General features: G+C 34.5%; 1 protein-coding gene across 2 annotated transcripts in view; it reads right to left on the bottom strand.

Annotated features, from left to right (window-relative positions):
• BTAF1 (B-TFIID TATA-box binding protein associated factor 1) overlaps positions 1–19,935 on the bottom strand; it is a 95,610-nt gene that overhangs the window by 61,848 nt on the left and 13,827 nt on the right. For both annotated transcript variants that reach the window (XM_024121246.3, XM_024121247.3), the window contains 10 exons: positions 18,067–18,181; positions 16,180–16,326; positions 9,808–9,971; positions 6,931–7,067; positions 4,536–4,665; positions 4,198–4,266; positions 3,005–3,094; positions 2,220–2,315; positions 1,944–2,120; positions 1,092–1,232 (listed from right to left, as the gene is read on the bottom strand). In XM_024121246.3, coding sequence (XP_023977014.1) covers positions 1,092–1,232; positions 1,944–2,120; positions 2,220–2,315; positions 3,005–3,094; positions 4,198–4,266; positions 4,536–4,665; positions 6,931–7,067; positions 9,808–9,971; positions 16,180–16,326; positions 18,067–18,181 — 1,266 coding nt within the window. The remainder of the gene's footprint in view (positions 1–1,091; positions 1,233–1,943; positions 2,121–2,219; positions 2,316–3,004; positions 3,095–4,197; positions 4,267–4,535; positions 4,666–6,930; positions 7,068–9,807; positions 9,972–16,179; positions 16,327–18,066; positions 18,182–19,935) is intronic.

Below are 19,935 nucleotides of genomic sequence, written 5' to 3'. Positions count from 1 at the left end.
CATGTCATCTGCAAACAGTGACAGCTTTACTTCTTCTTTTCCGATTTGGATTCCTTTTATTTCTTTTTCTTCTCTGATTGCTATGGCTAGAACTTCCAAAACTATGTTGAATAAGTGTGGTGAGAGTGGGTAACCTTGTCTTGTTCCTGATCTTAGTGGAAATGGTTTCAGTTTTTCACCATTGAGAATGATGTTTGCTGTGGGTTTGTCATATATGGCCTTTATTATGTTGATGAAAGTTCCGTCTATGCCTACTTTCTGCAGGGTTTTTATCATAAATGGGTGTTGAATTTTGTCAAAAGCTTTCTCTGCATCTATTGAGATGATCATATGGTTTTTCTCCTTCAGTTTGTTGATATGGTGTATCACATTGATTGATTTGTGTATATTGAAGAATCCTTGCATTCCTGGAATAAACCCCACCTGATCATGGTGTATGACCCATTTAATGTGCTGTTGGATTCTGGCACTGCCCTTTCTAATGAGACTCATAATGGGATGGAGAATTCAGTTAATAAGATATCCAATACTCTATTTTATGTAAAAAACCAAACTTTGAAACCAATACAGTGTAGACACACATGTCAGGACTCTCTGAGTAAAGTAATTTTAATGTATTTAATACATTCTTAATCATCATGAAAGGAGAAATTTAGTTTCTGAGTTTTCAAAGTACTGCTTGCCTCACTCCCAAATATATGTGTTCCAGTTTTGATAATACAAAGGGAAGTCAGATAGATCTTAAAAGAGGCATTTCAAAGATGAAACCAGATTAAAAAACCAAAAGCCAAAACCAAAATCAAAACAAACAAAAATCTCATATGCCTAAAAACCGGGAATGAAATGAAGAAGGGATGGTTGCTTCCTTCTCAAGGAAGTTCCCTACATATTCTGTACATGAAAGGGAAAGATAAATAAATAGACACAGTTCACTCTTCCCAAGGATAATATATAATCGGGATTCCACGCATCAGAGGGTTATTTGTCGTAAGAAAAATGGAGAATGGCGAAAAAAGTCTCAGTGTTTTTCCTAACATGCTACACCTCAAATGTAAACAGGCTCTACATGAAGAAAATGCAAAAATATTTACTTTTTGTGTCTGAAGATACACAAGGCTTTCTACCACAGGTACTAATGATGCTGCAGCAACAGCTCTCACATCATCATCAAGATCCTGGAGTCCTTCAATTATTCTAGTTAAAACTTTAGGCAATAAAGTATTAATTACATCCTGTAAAAGAGTACATCAAAATAGATTAATTTTCTATAGTACAATTATTGTGTTTAAACATCTTTTATTAAATTTACATATGGAAGCACAAATTCCAATATTTATTTATTTAAAAAGAATCATGTAAATGGAAACGAAAAATAACATCAACAGATGCCTATGTAACTAATCTCATTTCAAAAAGAACACAACAGTATCAAGTACTTCATTATTCACTGTGACTTGAAACATCAGAACATGTTTTCAAGGTGGGACTATGAATTCCCAGTGTGAATACACATACATACACACCCCTGTGCTAGAACCTTAACTTCTATTTCTCATTCAACACCACTGACAACCAAAGGGAATATGAGAGAAGAGGGAAAAGAAAGCCATCTCTTCCTGCTTCTCATTACTCCAAACTACCCTCTTTTCAATCGCCCCAATAAAGGCAGCTCCCAGAGACTACCCCTGTGATCATACACTAGGAATCTCACCAAGAACTGGTCTTGCTATGAAATAGAAACAGGTTTCCAAGCCTATCTTTTAATTTGTACTTGCATTCTTATTAGCATCACCTATCTCTATGATACTACCTCAACAAGGCAAATCTTGAAGGACTGGCTTACCTATAACACTAAGAATCTAGGGCCAATTCATTTAATTAATGAAAATAAACTAAGAGGGGGAAAAAACTCCCATACATGCTTCAAAAACTGAAGTGTTTACCTGACGAACTGCCAAAGCATATTTTATTCCTAGCAGACCACCATGTCTAACTTCCCATTGTTCTTGTGTAAGTAATTTAAGCAGCACGTCCACAGTCTTATGAACTCCTGTTTCATTCATGTGTTTTAACACCACACCTAATGTCTGAGCACAAGTTTCACGAACTGGTGCCACAACCTACAAATGAGAAAGTAAGATAACTCACATTTGCAAAAAAACTTATTTTGTAAGAATCTGAAATTTGATTGGGTAAAGCCTCCCTTAGGCAATACTTACTTCATCAGAAACAAAGTCTCCAAATCTGTCTAATGCAAACACACAAAGGAGTCTAATAACCAAGTCTTCCAACCACTCTTGATGCTGTTGAATCATCTGTTAAAATGATCACTTTTTAATAACATATTAAAACATATTGAGGGAAACATATTAGGTCCAAAAACTAAAACTAAACTATTATAGTACAGTAAGCTGAAACAAAATACTGGGACAGATTATTTTAGCTGTAGGAACAATAACCAAAATATGGAATAGTCCCAATTACTATCTTTAATATTAACCACATCCTCTTCGATGATTATTAGATATACTGTACCAAAATCTTTAAAATTCATGAATTCTATTATTTTACTTGCACTCCAAGAGAAATTAAGAAACCACTTAAGGCTGCTCTGATATTAATTATATCTATCATGTATCTATTATCTAGCCTATTACCAGTGTCTCCACTTTAACACCAATCATATTGCTTACTGACCTTTAAACTATCCTTTCATTCATCTTACTCTACATTCTAATCCCTTATATCCTGCTCAAATACTAGTGCTTCTACATGTTTTTCCACTCAATATTTCCAGACATATCTTTCCCTTGAACTCATTCTTCCTGTCTATAAGTATAAATAAACCTCTTCCTAACCTTTTTATCTTTTTCCTTACGTTCACCTTTCCATGTTTCTTATTATTTACCTCTCATTTCTACTTCATGGCTCTGTTACTTCCCTGTCTTGGAAAAAGAGGCCACCTACTGAAACTTGGTGATAATTATTGATTTTCTACACTTACCTCTTCTAAAGTGCTGTCTCCCATTTTACCACCACTTTTCCCATGAGCTTTAAGGATTTCCCTAAGTCCAGTGCCTGCACCATGTCGAACCTAAAAAGAACCAAGAAGCAAATATCAGAGGTTAAATGCTTAAGAAACAGTGTTTACCTTTGCTTCAGTATGAAAAAGGGATATTAGATTTTTAAGAAATTGGAACAAACTAAGCAGTACTTCACAAGAATGTGTTTTTCTTCTATTGTTCAAGAAGAATTACATATATTTATTTCACAATTTTGATTATGTGGAATTTTTTTTAAAAATCAAGGCAAGAAAACAGCTATTCTAAATTCCTTCTGAGATATTAATCCACATGGCTGTCACTCCTCTAACCTCTACTTGCATTCAGCATCATCCACAGGAAAGGAGAGAAAAGCATCATATAATGTTCTTTATAGCCCAAACACCAATATTTTAGAAATAAATACATCAATACTAAGTTCCAAAGTTACCAGTGTTAAGCATCAAAGGAAGACAATTCAAATAAAATGTCTCATGACTAATACTTCACTGTAGCCCTGTAGCCTTCTGCAGTGTCATCTGGAAGGGAGGAAACATGCCACTGACACTGCACCCACTTATTCAAGACCCCATTTGAGTTAAGACTTGAATAGCTTTCAAAAGAAGTACATCAAGGAGCAGAAAGAGTGCTAAAGGGTATTCCAAAACAGTGTTTTAAAATTACTCAAGAGGCCAAATGAAGTGAGACAGAATCGTTTGAGACTACCAACCCTCAATTTCAACCAGAGGAACTTCACATTCATCTCTTTTACATGAGACCTGTTCAAGATTTTCTTTGAAGAAATATTTCTGAGGCTACGCTACTGCTTGGAAACTACTGGTCTTAATCAAAATTGTCCACTTCCAGATGAAATTTTTACTATCTGGAAGATATGCAAGTCTTTAATATCATAGCTAAAAGAATGAAAAGAAATGAATAATTCACTAAAGAAATATGTCAAAAGGGGTATGAAAGGTGAAAATCAGTCTAAAGTTTTCTATTTAAGAGGCGAGTGATATGAAGTGCCCTGGTCAGTGGTTCTGAGAAGGATATAGGGCAAGAACAGGAACTCTGACAAAACAGATTGTGCTTGACATGGTTCCTATCATTAGCCAAGAAAATAGAGCTGAGAGAAACTGTAATGAAGAAATCCTACCTCCCAGGAGGGATTAAAAAGGTCATTGCAAAGTTCTTCGCAAAAGCTTTCCAAAGGCCATTCATTTGTCTGAATAAGAAAAACAGAATTACTACTAATTTAAAAGATCTATATTATGCTAATAATTTAAGTAATAAGGTGTATTTATTTGTAGGACTAATAATAATAGGTTTTAAAATTTTTAAATAATTAACAATTTTTACTAATGAAGTAAAGATACTTAGATTTTTAATAAAAGTTCTCTCAAGTGACAGATTATTATATACCATCTACTAACACATTAGTATGAAAAAATTATAAATAATTTCAAAGGACACTTTAGGGCATTTCAATAGTACCTCTTCAATTAAGGGAGAACTGTCTGGAATATTATCAATCAGGACTTTGGAATCATTTGCAGACTGATTAATAACAACATTGGCTATTTTTCGTCTCTTTTCTTCTGGTTCCCCATCAGTGCTATCATTGCTAAAAAAAAAAAAAAGTCACCATTTAAAAAAAGTGAATAAAGGATAATGTTAACCACAATGAATGTAAGAGAATCCATCATTTGAACAAATGTTTTGCCATTTTCTGCTTATATGGTTTACTTACAATTTCATGTATCAAATAACTAAGATTAACTACTTAAAAATGTTTGAGCAAACTTTATCCTACTACTCTTACTGATAAATGTAAAAAGGTCAAAGACGTCTTGCTTTCAGACTGGATCTCAAATTTAACAATGTCTTTTTTCCTCTTCTCTCTACAACCAGCTCCTCTTCTTTTTATTTTAAACTCTTTTGGCCTAACAACCTAAATCTGGCCCAGCATAACTTTTTTTTTTAGGCTTTTGTACCCTGAAAAAAACTAATATACTGAGCAACACACTATAATCTTACTAGTTCTTGAAAAATATAGAGATAAGACTATTGGAAGATGAAAAATGTGTGCAGAAAATCTGAGGAAAATTTTATGACTAAAAACAAAAACAGAGGCTAGACTAATAAAAAAATATTACAAAGGAGAAGACAAGTAACTGCTTTATTGAATTATTAACAGAAAGAATTAGCATTGTTAAGGTATATACAGCATTATTTTCTATAGATATTCACCCGGCCCCACCTTCCACCTTAATAGTGTAATCTTGGCCAACCATTTTTTCTGTAAGGTGATGAAAGAAATCGGAGACTATTATTATTCTCCTACTTCTTTCTAATTCAGTCTAGTCACACTGGTTGGTCATTTTACTGTCTCTGAACTTATTAAGCATGTTTCTACTTCCAGGCTTTTGTCCTTGCTATTCCCTCTATTTGGAATGTCTTTTTAAGATATTCACAGGGCTCGCTAGCATCCTCACTTCTTTCGTATCTTTACTGAAAAGTAACCTCTGTGAATCTCTCCCTGACCATCCTATCTAAAATTTAAAACTCCCTCCCCACAAAACATTTCACTTGTTCGTTCCTTGCTTTACCTCTTTTTTCCTCCTTAACCCTTACCATTAATATAATTATTTATCTTATTCCTCATCTATCTTTCCCTCTAGAATGTAAGCTCCACGAAGACAGGCATTCTTACCTATTTTATTCATTACTGTATCATGAGAGATACCGTAGAACAGTATCTGGCACATAAAAAGTGTTTAATAAATATCTGTGTAATGAATGAGTCATGGGCTCTGAAAAATAAGGTCTATTATTTCCAATATTCAGATATTTGGGTAAAAGTCTTAAATGAATAGAAGTCAGTAAAAACACTTACTAGATTACTACACGATCCTAATGAGCTGTTAACTCAAAAAAAAACCTGTAGTTAACAAGATCAATAAAGATTTTATACTTAATAAAAAACTCCAAAGTAAAAATTTATGCCAAGTAGATGTTTATTGTTTACCCCACCATATGCCTAGCTTTTAAATAAATGCTGTAAACACTTAACTTTTTAGCTTTATATGAATGGAAAGAACAAAAAGTTCTGTTATCTGCAACAAAACCTTATTTTCATAGGCTCTCATGTGTTTATGAATGCACCATTTCCTCAAACATTTCTTGGACACCACTAAAGATTCTGATTTAAGAGTTAAGTGGGGCCCAAGAATGTACATTTTAACAAGCTTCTCAAAGTGTTTATGAAGGGGGTTGTTTTGAACCACTCCTTGAGAAATGCTGCTCCAAGCCACACAGATATCATTTTTATGAACTCATTAAGAAAGTGAGGACAGTGATTTTACCCACAGAGTTCTTTCCTACAACAGAATTCGGTAAACAAGCCTGGATTATTACCCACTATTTGGCTTAGCCCCCAGCCAGGGAACAGGTGATATAATACCCAGTTTATAAATGTAGTATTCTTAACTTGTAGTCCTCAGGCCATCTCTCTGACTTCATCCTCTACTACTCCTACTTCTGTCTACTCATCCCAGTCATACAGCCTTTCTTTCTGTTTCTTGAATATTCCATGATTAAGGTATTTACACTTGTTCCTGTTACCTGGAATGCACTCCCCTTGGAAGATCTTCAATCCTCATTCAGGGCTCATAATTATTAAGAAAAAAAAATGTGGATATGTGGATTTTTCTGGGAAAGTTGCCCTAGTCCCTAATAATAGTAAATACTCTCTGACAATTGAGAAAGACAATCCAAATGGTACTCCACAGCCAAAGACAATGTCATCAAAATGTTTTTAGAAATGAAGCAGACCCAGATTTAAGCTAACCAACATTACTGTTTTAAATAAGCAGAAAAAGATTATTACCTCTTCTCATTAGTTTCCACTGCATCCCTGGATCTCTGTTTTGCAAATAACTTGGCCATTCTTTTAGCTTTGTTCTTTTGTCTATTGCTCATTCCTGTTCGAAACTCTGAGTCAATCAATTCAGCTGCCTGGAGAGTCTAAAAGAATAAAAGAATGCTGAATTTGAACTTCTGAAGTTAGAATATATACCCATAGTCTCAGCCTCAGAAGAGGACTAAAGTCTATAAATTTCACTATATACAAATTGATTACATTCTTTTTTGACAGCTTCATGCTATTCTGTTGTATGGCTGTACCATGATTTCACTCTCTTCTTCCTTCTCCCCTATTCTTTCAATTGCCAGGAAATGCTCATTTGTCACAGATAAGGCAAAAATGGATGATCCTGACCCCAGTGAGGACCTTGAAGAGGTGAGACTTCAAAACAACCATACTAGGACTTCCCTGGTGGCATAGCGGTTAAGAATCCGCCTGCCAGTGCAGGGGACACGGGTTTGATCCCTGGTCCGGGAAGATCCCACATGCCCACGGGGCAACTTAGCATGTGAGACACAACTACTGAAGCCCACATGCATAGAGCCCATGCTCCACAACAAGAGAAGCACCACAATGAGAAGCCCAAGCACCACAAAGAAGAGTAGCCCCTGTTCGCCACAGCTAGAGAAAGCCCGCACACAGCAACGAAGACCCAACAGAGGCAAAAACAAAAAAAAAACAGAAAAAAAACCATACTACCATCCAAAAGTTATAAGAATAAAGAATGTCAATTTTTAAACAATGATAATCATCTTCTACTGAAAAAAATAAAAACTATAGCCATATAGTTATAGTAACTGGGCCAGTGTCCTATAGTTAACTTAGCCTGTATGTTTTTTCCCTCTTAATCACTCACCGCATACTGTTTTTGCTCTCTTTTGCATTCATGGGAGACATTATTAAGGATGTGAACAAAAATGCTTTGAGCGCAAGCCTAAAAATCCTTTCTGCCTTTAACTGATTAAGAGTCAATTGAAGTTTACACTTCTACAACCAATTAGGTTCACTGGTGTGGGTGCCCTGCTACAAACTTGGTCCAGGGACCACTGGCACATACACAAGGCAATGTAGCAGTGAGACCTTATGGCAACAACTAACCTCAGCAACTCTTCCCAAAGGTCCGAGACATCTATAGCAACCAAACTTGGATCCTACAAACCTCAAATTTGATGCTGCCATCCCATATCCAACTATTCTGTCTATAGCCCATTTTCTCTAATACACCTATCCATTCATTTCCCTACACCATGTCGAAATTCCACACTGTGATCACATCACTACATTTTTGTTTTCCTTTATTTTATTCTATTGTCTTCCTTCTTTATTTTTTAAAATTTTATGTATTTATTTATTCATTTATTTTTGGCTGCATTGGGTCTTTATTGCTGCACGCAGGCTTCCTCTAGCTGTGGTGAGTGGGAGCTACTCTTCATTGCAGTGTGCAGGCTTCTCATTGCAGTGGCTTCTTGTTGCAGAGCACAGGCTCTAGGTGCGCAGGCTTCAGTAGCTGTGGCACATGGGCTCAGTAGTTGTGGCTCACGGGCTCTAGAGCGCAGGCTCAGTAGTTGTGGTGCACAGGCTTAGCTGCTCTGCGGCTTGTGGGATCTTCCCAGGCCAGGGCTTGAACCCGTGTCCCCTGCATTGGCAGGTGGATTCCTAACCACTGCACCACCAGAGAAGTCCTGTCTTCTTTATTATTTATTTACATGTAATGCGTCCCTTTGTACCCCATTTCTTTCTATTCCTTCCTGGTTGTTATTATATTTCCTGCCTCTGTACTCTTCTTTTTCGCTCCGGAATCTGCCTCTTTTTCCCCCTTGTCTGCAAAAGTTCCATCATCATCACATACCCCTCAATGCCAAAACATTTAGTTTACAAATTCTAATGGTTTAGAGGGCAACTGGTATAAAGGAAAATAGAACCCTTCTCCTCTTAAGCAAAGGGAAAGGCCAAGGGAATGAGAAGATATGGGTTTCATGTAAAGCAGGAATTCTTAATGGGACCCACAGATCCCTAAAAGGATATTGCAGGCTCAGGAGGAAAGAGCAGTAAACTCCCTGAAAGGTAATATCTCACATGTGTGTGAATTTTACTGAGGAGAGAGCCACAGCTTGTACTGGAGCTTAAAAAGAGTCTATGGTATAAAAAAAAGAAGCATACAGGCATCCATTGGGAATTGGAAAAACAGAGGAACAGGAAAAATACAGAGTAAAATTATGGTACAGCCATATAAACAGTATGAAGCTGTCAAAAAAGAATGTGATCAATCTGTATATACTGATATATGAAGCCATATGAAATGAGAAAAGGTGGACATGGCTTAAAAGAACTGATGTACACACAGAAAATTTCAGGAAAAATGCACAAATAACTTAAAAAGGGTTGCTTCCTATTGTGTGCCCTTTTGCATTGTTTGAAAGTTTTCACCATGTTTGTTACTTTCTCAAATAAAAGAATCATAGCTGTGAAGATTTCTAGTATCATCATATCTGACTATGATAGCTCTTATTATCTCCCACCCTCTGAAATATTTTTTTTCCTTCACTGAAGAACAAAGAAAGAACAATTGATGCAACTAGGATTTTTCAACACCAGTGTCTCCTAACAGATGCACCATACCTTTTATCTAATAGTCCAATGTCTATGAGGTAGGTGGCAACTTCTGTCTCCTTAACAATCTATCACTAGAAATCCAATTTATGAAGACACTAAATTATGGTGACACTAAGCAATAATGAGCAGAATTAAAAAACGCATTTTAAAAATTTCCAATTGCATAGCAAAATAAAGCAAACCCCCTGTATTATTACTTGCAATCAACCAACCAGAGGTTTTACCTACAGGTTGTTTGTTTACAAGGGCTGCTGAAGTTGGGGTATAATCCAAATCTTCATCATTAAAGAGTTCTTCAGTGCTCATTCCAATAGCTTCTCCCATATTAAGGCCAAGTTTCTTCTGTAATAGTTTTCGTTGGCGTGCTATCCTCTCTTTAGGATCCACTTCACCTTTAAACAAAGAAGAAATACATTTTCTTCAAATCAGTTAAGCAGTTTTCTAATACGTGAAGATCAGACTCGATTAAAATTAAAAAAAAAATTTAACCATTAGAATACGTCTCTTGATAATAAAACAAACCACACTCACAATCTCTAAACATGTCATAAACTTTATTACCTAATAGGGTAAATATTTTACTGGATCTTGGAAAACAGTGTTCTAGCTAACAAAACACTCTAGCTAACAAAAATTCACTGAGATTACCCCATTGCCCTACTGTCAATTATCAAGTGTATATAAAATGAGATCTATTCCTATGAAAATAAACCAATCTTATTATTTTATAGCTAAATACATATAGCTCGTACATTCTCTGAGAGCTCTAACCAGGCTTTAAAAAAAAAAAAAATCTAGATTTTATTTTACAGAAAAAGAGCTCAACAAATACATGCTTATTCCAAGTGTGGCCTTTATGTATTCTGAGATGACACAGTCCTTATAGCCCAAATAACAGAGACAAAGGCATAAAAGTAGATTTTGAATGTCCCAAGAAAAATCCCTCAATATTTCAGTGGAAAATAGATCAAAAGGTATTATTTTTAAAATAAAAATTTGGGCTTAAACTAGCTAAGTTGCAAGAGATGGTTCTATAATGATTAACTTCCAATAATAGTTGATTAAGTTCTTATTGGACTACTCCTCCACAGATAACAAATTCTAGCTAAAATATAATAAACCACCACCTGAAGGCACTGGAAAGAGATCAAAAGTAGGCATATACTTGGAGTAGTTATCAATACCTGGAAGAAGGACATGGCATTAGGTGAGTTTCCCATTTTTGAACGTTTTTAGCCTGAAGGTAGACCCAGTCCGTGGTATGTAGGACAGCCACGCCCTACATTTAAAAGTTGTGTTAAAAACCCAGTCTGTCTGGCTTGCAGAATTAGAGGAGAGTCAGGGATCACTATAGCCACTGCAAAGTAGAGAGAAAAAACCCAGAAAGGAGAGAACCAGAGAGAAAGCCCAAATTCTGTGAACTCAGCCAAATCTCTGGCTGACCTCTGAACTATGCATGCACAGGGCAGACTCCAAACAGTCCAACTAAAGCTAAAAATTGAACTGGGATTTGAGTTGTTGCCCAGTACAAAGGAGACTGAGTTTGCAATGTGAGTTTCACCAAATTAAATGCTTACTAAAACAAGTAAGCAAAACAACCAACTAAACCAAACAGATCAAAACACTCTTTGGAAGAATATAACAGAATCCAGCCTGAGGTATAAACATTTATAATGTGAGGAATACAATCCAAAATTAACTGACATACAAAAAATCAAGAAAATGTAACCCATTCCCAAAAGGAAGACAATTAATGGAGATCAACACTGAGATGACCCATATGTTGGAATTGGAATTAGAAGACAAGATTTTTTAAGCAGCTAATATAACAATGCTAAATGTAAAGGAAGATATTGTCACAATGATGAAAAGACAGAATACCTCATTAGAGAAACAGAAACTATTAAAAAAAAATAGAATCATACACTTGAAAAGGGTAAATTATAATAGTTTTATAAGTGAATTCAAAGATAAAGCTATACAGGGGCTTCCCTGGTGGCGCAGTGGGTGGGAGTCCGCCTGCCGATGCAGGGGATGCGGGTTCGTGCCCTGGTCCGGGAGGATCCTGCATGCCGCGGAGCGGCTGGGCCCGTGAGCAGTGGCCACTGGGCCTGTGCGTCCGGACCCTGTGCTCCGCGGTGGGAGGGGCCGCGGCGGTGAGAGGCCTGTGTACCGCAAAAAAAAAAAACAAAAACAAAACAAAGATAGAGCTATACAAAGTTCCCTCATCTAAAGAACAGGGAGGGGAAAAAAAAGATTTAAAGAAACAAACAACTTGAATATAAAATTAAGAAAATAATTCTACTAACAATAACATCAAAAGTAAAACTTAAAACTTATATTCTTAAAACTACAAAATACTGGTGAAAGAAATTAAAGATATAAACAAATGGAAAAACATTCCATGTTCATGGATCATAATACCTCATAGTAAGACAGTAATACTTCTCAAATTGATATACTGATTCAAAACAATTCCTATCAAAATATCAGCTGGCTTTTTGCAGACACTGACAAACTGATTCTATAATTCATATAGAAATGCAAGAGACTGAGACTATCCAAAATAATCCTGAAAAAGAACAACAAAGTTGAAGGCTCATACTTCTTGATTTTATTTTTTTATTTTTTAAATTTTTATTTATTTAGTTAGTTTCTGCTTTATAACAAAGTGAATCAGCTATACATATACGTATATCCCCATATCTCTTCCTTCTTGTGTCTCCCTCCTTCCCACCCTTCTTGATTTTAAAAATTACCAGAAAGCAATGGTGATCAAGACAATGAGGTACTGGCATAAAGAAAGACAGTGTTAGTTTCTGCTTTATTATTATAACAAAGTGAATCAGCTATACATATACGTATATCCCCATATCTCTTCCTTCTTGTGTCTCCCTCCTTCCCACCCTTCTTGATTTTAAAAATTACCAGAAAGCAATGGTGATCAAGACAATGAGGTACTGGCATAAAGAAAGACATCAACTGAATAGAATTGAGAGTTCAGAAATAAAACTATATGTCTACCGCCAACTGGTTTTCATGAAGGGTGCAAAGACAATTCAGTGGGGAAAGAAGAATCTTTTCAACAAGTGGTGTTGAGACAACAGGATAGCCACATGTAAAGAATGATGTTGGATCCTTAACCTCACAACATACAGAAATGAACTCAAAACAGATCAAATACCTAAGAGTAAGAGTTAAAGCTATAAAACTCTTAGAGAAAACACAGGGGTAAATGACCTTAGATTTGGCAATAGCTTCTTACATATGACATCAAAAAGCTCGAGAAACAAAAGAAAAAGATCAATTGGACTTCAAAGTTAAAAACGTTTATGCTTCAAAGGTTACCATCAGGAAAGTGAAAAGATGCACAGAATGGGAGGAAATATTTATAAATCACATATCAGATAAGAGGTTTGTATAAAGAATATATAAAGACTTCTTATATCTCATTAATAAAAGAACAAATATCCCACTTAAAAATGGGCAAAGGACCTGAATAGACAGGTCTCCGAAGAAGATACAGAAATGGTCAATAAACACATGAAAATATGTTCAACATCATTAGTCATCAGAAAAATGCAAATCAGAACTACAATGAGATATCACTTCACAGTCACTGGTATGGATACAGTCAAAGTCAGTTAATAACAAGCAAGCGTTGGCAAAGATGTGGAGAGATCGGAATCCTTGTATCCTGCTAGAGAAATGTGAAATGGTGAAGCCAGTTTGGAGAACAGTCTGGCAGTTCCTCGAATGGTAAAACATAGTTACCATATGACCCAGCAAGTCCACTCTTATGTATCTACATAGGAGAAATGAAAACATACACCCACACAAAAGTCTGTACATGAACATTTATTGGCAGCATTATTCATAATAGCCAAAAAAGTGGAAACAACCCAAATGTCCTCAGCCTATGAATGAATAAACAAAATGTGATATTCATACAATGGAATGTTATTCAGCCAGAAAATAAAATAAGATAACTTCACACCTACCAATATGGCTACTACCAAAAAAAGCCAGAAAACAACAAGCATTGACAAGGTTATGTGGAGAAGATGGAAACCTCATAGATTGTTGATGGGAATGTAAAATGGAACAGCCACTATGGAACTGCCTGTATGGCAGGTCTTAAAAAAAAATCCAAAACAGAATTACCATATGATCCTATAATTCCAATTCTTGGCATAAATCCAAAAGAACTGGAAGCAAGAATTCAAACAGATAGTTGTACACCCATGTACATAGTAGCATTATTCACAATAAGCAAAAGGTAGAAGCAACCCAAGTGTCCACTGATGGATGAATGGATAAACAAAATGTGGTATAAACATACACTGGAATATTATTCAGCCTAAAACAGAAGGAAATTCTGACACATACAACAACATAGATGAACATGAAAGATTATGTTAAGTGAAATAAGTCGGTCACAAAAGGACAAATATTGTATGATTCCATTTCTATGAAGCACCTCGAGTAGTCAAATTCAGAGACAGAAAGTAGTAAAACAGTGGTTGCCAGGGAGTGAGGGGAAAAAGGAATGCAATTGCTGTTTAATGGGTATAAAGTTTCGGTTTTACAAGATGAAAAGAGTTCTGGAGATTGGCTGTACAACAATATGAATGTACTTAATACTACTGAATTGTACAGTTAAAAATGATTAAGATGGTAAATTTTACGTTATCTATATTCTATCACAATTTAAAAACTGATACACCCTGTAACAGTAGTAACTACTACTTAGGAAAAAAAATGAAAACAGTACTAATATATATACTACAATATGGATAAACCTTGGAAATATTCTGCTAAGTAAAAAGAAGCCAGTCACAAAAGACTACATATTATATGATTCAATTTATATGAAATGTCCATAGTAGGCAAATCTATAGCTACCGGAAGTAAATTAATGGTCCTTAGGGCTGGGAAGAGAAGGGAAGGATGTAGGGGGATAGGAGGGTGGTTGCTGAATGATACAGGGTTTCTTCTTGAGACAATGTTCTAAAATTAACTACACACAATTGTGAATATACTAAAAGCCACTGAATTGGACACTTTTAAAATGGGGATTTCTATCGTATGTGAATTATATCTCTCTAAAGCTACATTTAAAAAAAAAAAAATTAAGGCTACTCTACCCAGAGGGAAAAACACTAGGCATCCAACATGAAGGCTGCTGGATCATAAGTTCAGTACACTTACAAAGAGCCTAAAATTGGTCGTCTCATTCCAGGGAAAGTTCTATTAGGGAAAATAACCAATTGCAAAGGAAACTCAAACTGGCACCTATGCAAATCATATATGTGTCATTTATAAATATGTAGAGACCAACACAGATGAGTATTTAAAGAAAACCTAATTAGAGGGTTTTAATGAGCACTCTTCAGCATGCTATGACTTATCAGCATTAAAAACTGAGTATCAAGAAAATTGGGGTTCCCAATCCTGCTTACATATCAGTCACCTGTGGAGCTTTTTCGTTTAATATACCATTTCCCAAAACTTTCCACAGATCTATTAAATCAGAATCTTTAAGATACAACTCAAACACATATTTTTTTTAAGTGACAAAAGTGACACTGACTTTTATCCTTAGATAGGGCCAATGATCTCTCATGATGTCCATGGGTACACTAGTAAGATTAGTAAACTTACTAATTAGTAAACTTAGAGATAACTTTTTTCAAATTGGAAAGTTTTTGAAGACTTCTACCTCCCTTATTAAAAAAAAAAAACTATGCTTTTCTGGAACTTAAGCAAATTCTCCTCTTAATTCTCTCCATAAATAATTACACTAGATCTTTCAATACAAAGTACACTAGGAAAGAGGAAACGGGTATTTGACATTTTTTTAAATGAACAAATTGAAGATCAATTCATTAACTTAGACAGATATGCTTTGACTAATGATAAATTAGCAACAAAACAAAACACTGTTCTGTTTTGGTTTTAGTCAAAAAAGCAACTTATTTACTTACAGAAATCCATTAAAAACATCAAGGTTTTTTCCACTCAAGGCATCAATCTTGAATGGCCAAAACATTTATTTATATCCAGATGGATTCTGTAAGTTTAAAGATAATGGGACAATTACCTATCTAAGATTTATTTTTCATTTTTAGTTTTTGCTTTGGTCATCAGCATAAGTAGATCCAATTATTTAAATGTTTAAAGCATATGATAAAAAGGAAACTATCATAGTCTCTTAAATTTCCAGAACTGTGAAGACATTATCTCAATCTGTACTAATCCTGGATTTTAAAATCTATTCAACTGAAGCTCTTGGGTACCACTTTACAATTTCTATATTGAAATACTGAAATATTAATATGTATCTATTAATGGTGCATATATATATATAGTACATATTCAACTAAGGGAAGAAAAATATTCCTATGGTAGCTTTAGACAAAGTGCTTCTGGTTACCTTCTCCACCTGCATGCCCCACACCTCAAACTGAAAACTTCAGTGAATTTGCATTTCATGACATCTATTAGATTTTGCATAACTGATAACATAGCACACCAAGTAACAAATTGGTCTGAACACACACATTTCAGACTTTTTTCTGTAGGACTACTACTACATACCTGATTTTTCATCTTGTACTTCAAATTCTGCACCAGCAGATCCCAAAAGTGATGCCCCATGTTGTAATAATCTACATATATCAAATCTGTCAAAATTCAATCGATCTGTAGTAGATGAATCTTCCATAGCACCTTCTGAAGTAGTTTCTAGATGAGGTTTAAAAACATTTAATTTGATTATATAGCCAAAGTATAGAACAAAAGAAAATAGCATCACTTCAGGGGGGCAGGGGGGGAGGGTAATATTTTAAGAAAAGTAAAATGTGGAAGAAGTAGAAAAGCTACTGTGAATTTACTTATGATCAACTCTTATTTATGAAAAAATTATTTAGTAGGTGGCTCCCTTACTATAAAGTATCAGAATGTCAGTGGGTGTGTGCATAACTTTTTGACTACGAAAGCACAATGTCATATGAAGAAACGCATCCCCATGTTGAAATATGTATGTTAAAAATCGTGCTATCTGTTAAACAGTTAAAAAATACCAAGGTAGTTTATCATAGTGATAAACTGGAAGATAAACATATTCATAGAATATATTCATAAATAAAACTAGTGAGCATCATCGTTTCCTATACCTGAGGAATATCTAGGACGTAAAGGAAGTACTCAATCAATAGGACTCATGTCTCATAATATAAAGCAAATTACAATCTCCTGGCAAATCGCTAAAATTAAATATCCATCTGGGGTCTAAAACTATCTATAAAATGTTCTGTATTCCTCCCAAAAAGGTTATTATGCCATTGTAAATTTTTAAATGTACTGTAACTGTTCACTGACTTAATAGTTTGTTTAACTGGCATTTGCATATAATTCATCTGTAAACTAAAGTATAATTGCTAAACTGAAAGGGAACTGCTATGAATATCTTAAAGTTTTCTAATGATAACAAGTAACCTTACTATATATTTTAATGCTGCTGTAACTACTTTAAAGTTTTTTTGGGGATTCTCTGGTGGTCCAGTGGTTAGGATTCCATGCTTTCACTGCAGGGATTGTGAATTCATCCCTGGTCAGGGAACTAAGATCCCACAAGCCACGCGGCAAGGCCAAAAAAAAATTTTTTTTTTTTAATTTGTTTTGAAAAGAATTTGAGTAATAGGCTGGAATGGAAAAGGCTCTTTTCTAAAACAAGTTATAACTTCTTCTGGTTATATATTTCTTTTGATGAGAGAAGACAAATTAACACAATCCCTCAAAATAATAGGTGAGGCAAATTAAAGCAAAAATTTTAGACGAGCTAAGACAGATGATAAAAGTCATGTTATCAAAGTGACTTGAAAACAAAATGCATTTACACCATATTAAATTCTCACTTAATTAAAATGTATACCTTTATCAATTTGTAAAAGCATACATTCATTTTTAAAAGTCATATATAATAGGCAGTCAGAAAACAAGTAATTTCCACTAAAAGACATCTAAAAGACACATAAAAAAAACTAAAGACTGACCCCTCCAAATATCCACACATAATTGTGCTTAAATTTAGTAAACAATTACACTATTTTCCCAGCAACAAGAATAAATAGACTGTTTCAAATATTTACACTGTATTGATTTCTTTTTTTAGAACATAAATCCTTGAGGGAAGTAATAATCTCTAAATCAAGCATACTGTAGAATAATGTAAAATATATGTGAGATAATGCAACTATACTCCAATAAAAATTAATTTAAAAAATAAAGAAAAATAAATAAAACATATAAGAGAAAACATTTTGTCTAGTATGTTTTTTAAAACATGGTGAAAAATCACCTTATTCAATATTATTTCCTGACAAGACTGCACCTAAAAGCATGAAAATTAGTCTTTAAAAGTGAAATTACTAAAATATAAAATGTGTAGCTTTTACTGCAAACTAATTTTCCACTTAAAAGCACCTTGTTTGGTTCTTGGCATTGGATTCCATTCAGGTACATTTTTCACTATAGCTTCAACAGCTTGTCCTGCTGCAATCCGAGTATCCCAATTTGTACTCCTTAAATATATCAACACCTTAAAAAATTAAAAATTAAATAGTTATATAACAAAAAATATTGTTTGATCAAAGTGGCCAAAACAGAATGCTTAAGTGCATTTTAAAAATAACATAGTTTTTAACATACTAAAAAGCAAAGTGCATATTATCCATTAAGTCCCATTACTTAATACAAGAGTTACAAAACTAGTAGAAAAGATGAGTTCAGCAAGAGAGCAAGATGTAACATCAATATACAAAAATCAACTGTATTTCTGTACACTTTCAACAATCTGAAAATGAAATTAAGAAAATAATCTCATTTATAATAGTATCAAAAAGTATAAAATACTTAATAAATTTAACAAAAAGTGTACAAGACTTGTACATTGAAGACTACAAAAAATTCAAAATACTACTGAAAGAAATTAAATAAGACCTAAATAAACACCTCATGTTCATGGATTGGAAGACTTAATATCGTTACGATAGTAATACCCCCTAAATTGAATACAGACTCAACACAATTCCTGTCAAAATCCCAGCTGGCTTTTTTGCAGAAATTGACAAGTTAATCCTAAAATTTATATGGAAATGTAAGGGACCCATAATCACCGAAAGAATCTTGAAAAAGAATAATAAAGTTGGCAGCCTCACACTTCTTGATTTCAAAACTTACCCCAAAGCAACAATAATCAAGACAGCGTTGTACTGGCAGAAGGACAGATACATAGATCAATGGAATAGAATTTAGAGTCAAAAAATAATATTATGTGTCTATGGTCAACAGATTTCAACAACAGTGCCAAGACAATTCAATGGGAAAAAAGGTTTTTTTCAGCAAATGGTACTAGAAAAGCAAAATAATGACTTAAAATCCCTACCTCACACCAGACACAAAAACTAACTCAAAATAGACCAGAAGCCTAAAAATAAGAGCTAAAACTATAAAACTGTTAGAAGAAAACATGGGGATAAACCTTTGTAAACTTGGGTTAGGCAAAGGTTTCTTAGATATGATCTCAAGAGCACACAAGCGATGTATTTAAAAAAAGAAAAAAAAGATAAATTCGGCTTCATTGAAATTAATAACTTTTGTCCTTCAAAGGATACCATCAAGAAAGTGAAAAGACAATCCACAGACTAGAAGAACAAATTTGCAAACCCCATACCTGATAAGGGGCTTGTATCTAAAATATAAAGAACTCCTACACCTCATTAATAAAAGAACAAATATCCCACTTAAAAATGGGCAAAGGATCTGAACAGACAGGTCTCCAAAGAAGATATAGAAATGGTCAATAAACAAATGAAAAGATGTTCAACGTCATTAGTCATCAGGAAAATGCAAATCAAACTACAATATCACTTCATACTCACTGGTACGGATATAAACAAAGTCAGTTAATAGTTAAGTGTTGGCAAGTATGTGGAGAAATCCGACCTCTCATACATGCTGTTGGGAATGTAATATGGTGGAGCCAGTATGGAAAGCAGTCTGGCAGTTCCTCATAAAGTTAAACACAATTACCATATGACCCAGCAATTCTGCTCTCTGGTATACACCCATGTATGAAAATATACATCCACACAAAAACTTGCACACAAATTTTCATAGCAGTGTTATTCATAACAGGCCAAAAAGTGGAAACAACCAAAATGTCCATCAACTGATGAAGAGATAAATAAAATGTGCTATATCCATACAGTGTTATCCATATCCATACAATGGAACAATATTTGGCGATAAAAAAGAATGAAAAACAAAACATGCTACAACATGAATGAACCC

This window comes from Physeter macrocephalus, chromosome 20 (assembly GCF_002837175.3).
Source record: "Physeter macrocephalus isolate SW-GA chromosome 20, ASM283717v5, whole genome shotgun sequence".
Classification (NCBI taxonomy): domain Eukaryota; kingdom Metazoa; phylum Chordata; class Mammalia; order Artiodactyla; family Physeteridae; genus Physeter; species Physeter macrocephalus.
The sequence above is the reverse complement of the archived record's forward strand: the minus strand, read 5'-3'. Positions and strand labels throughout refer to the sequence as shown.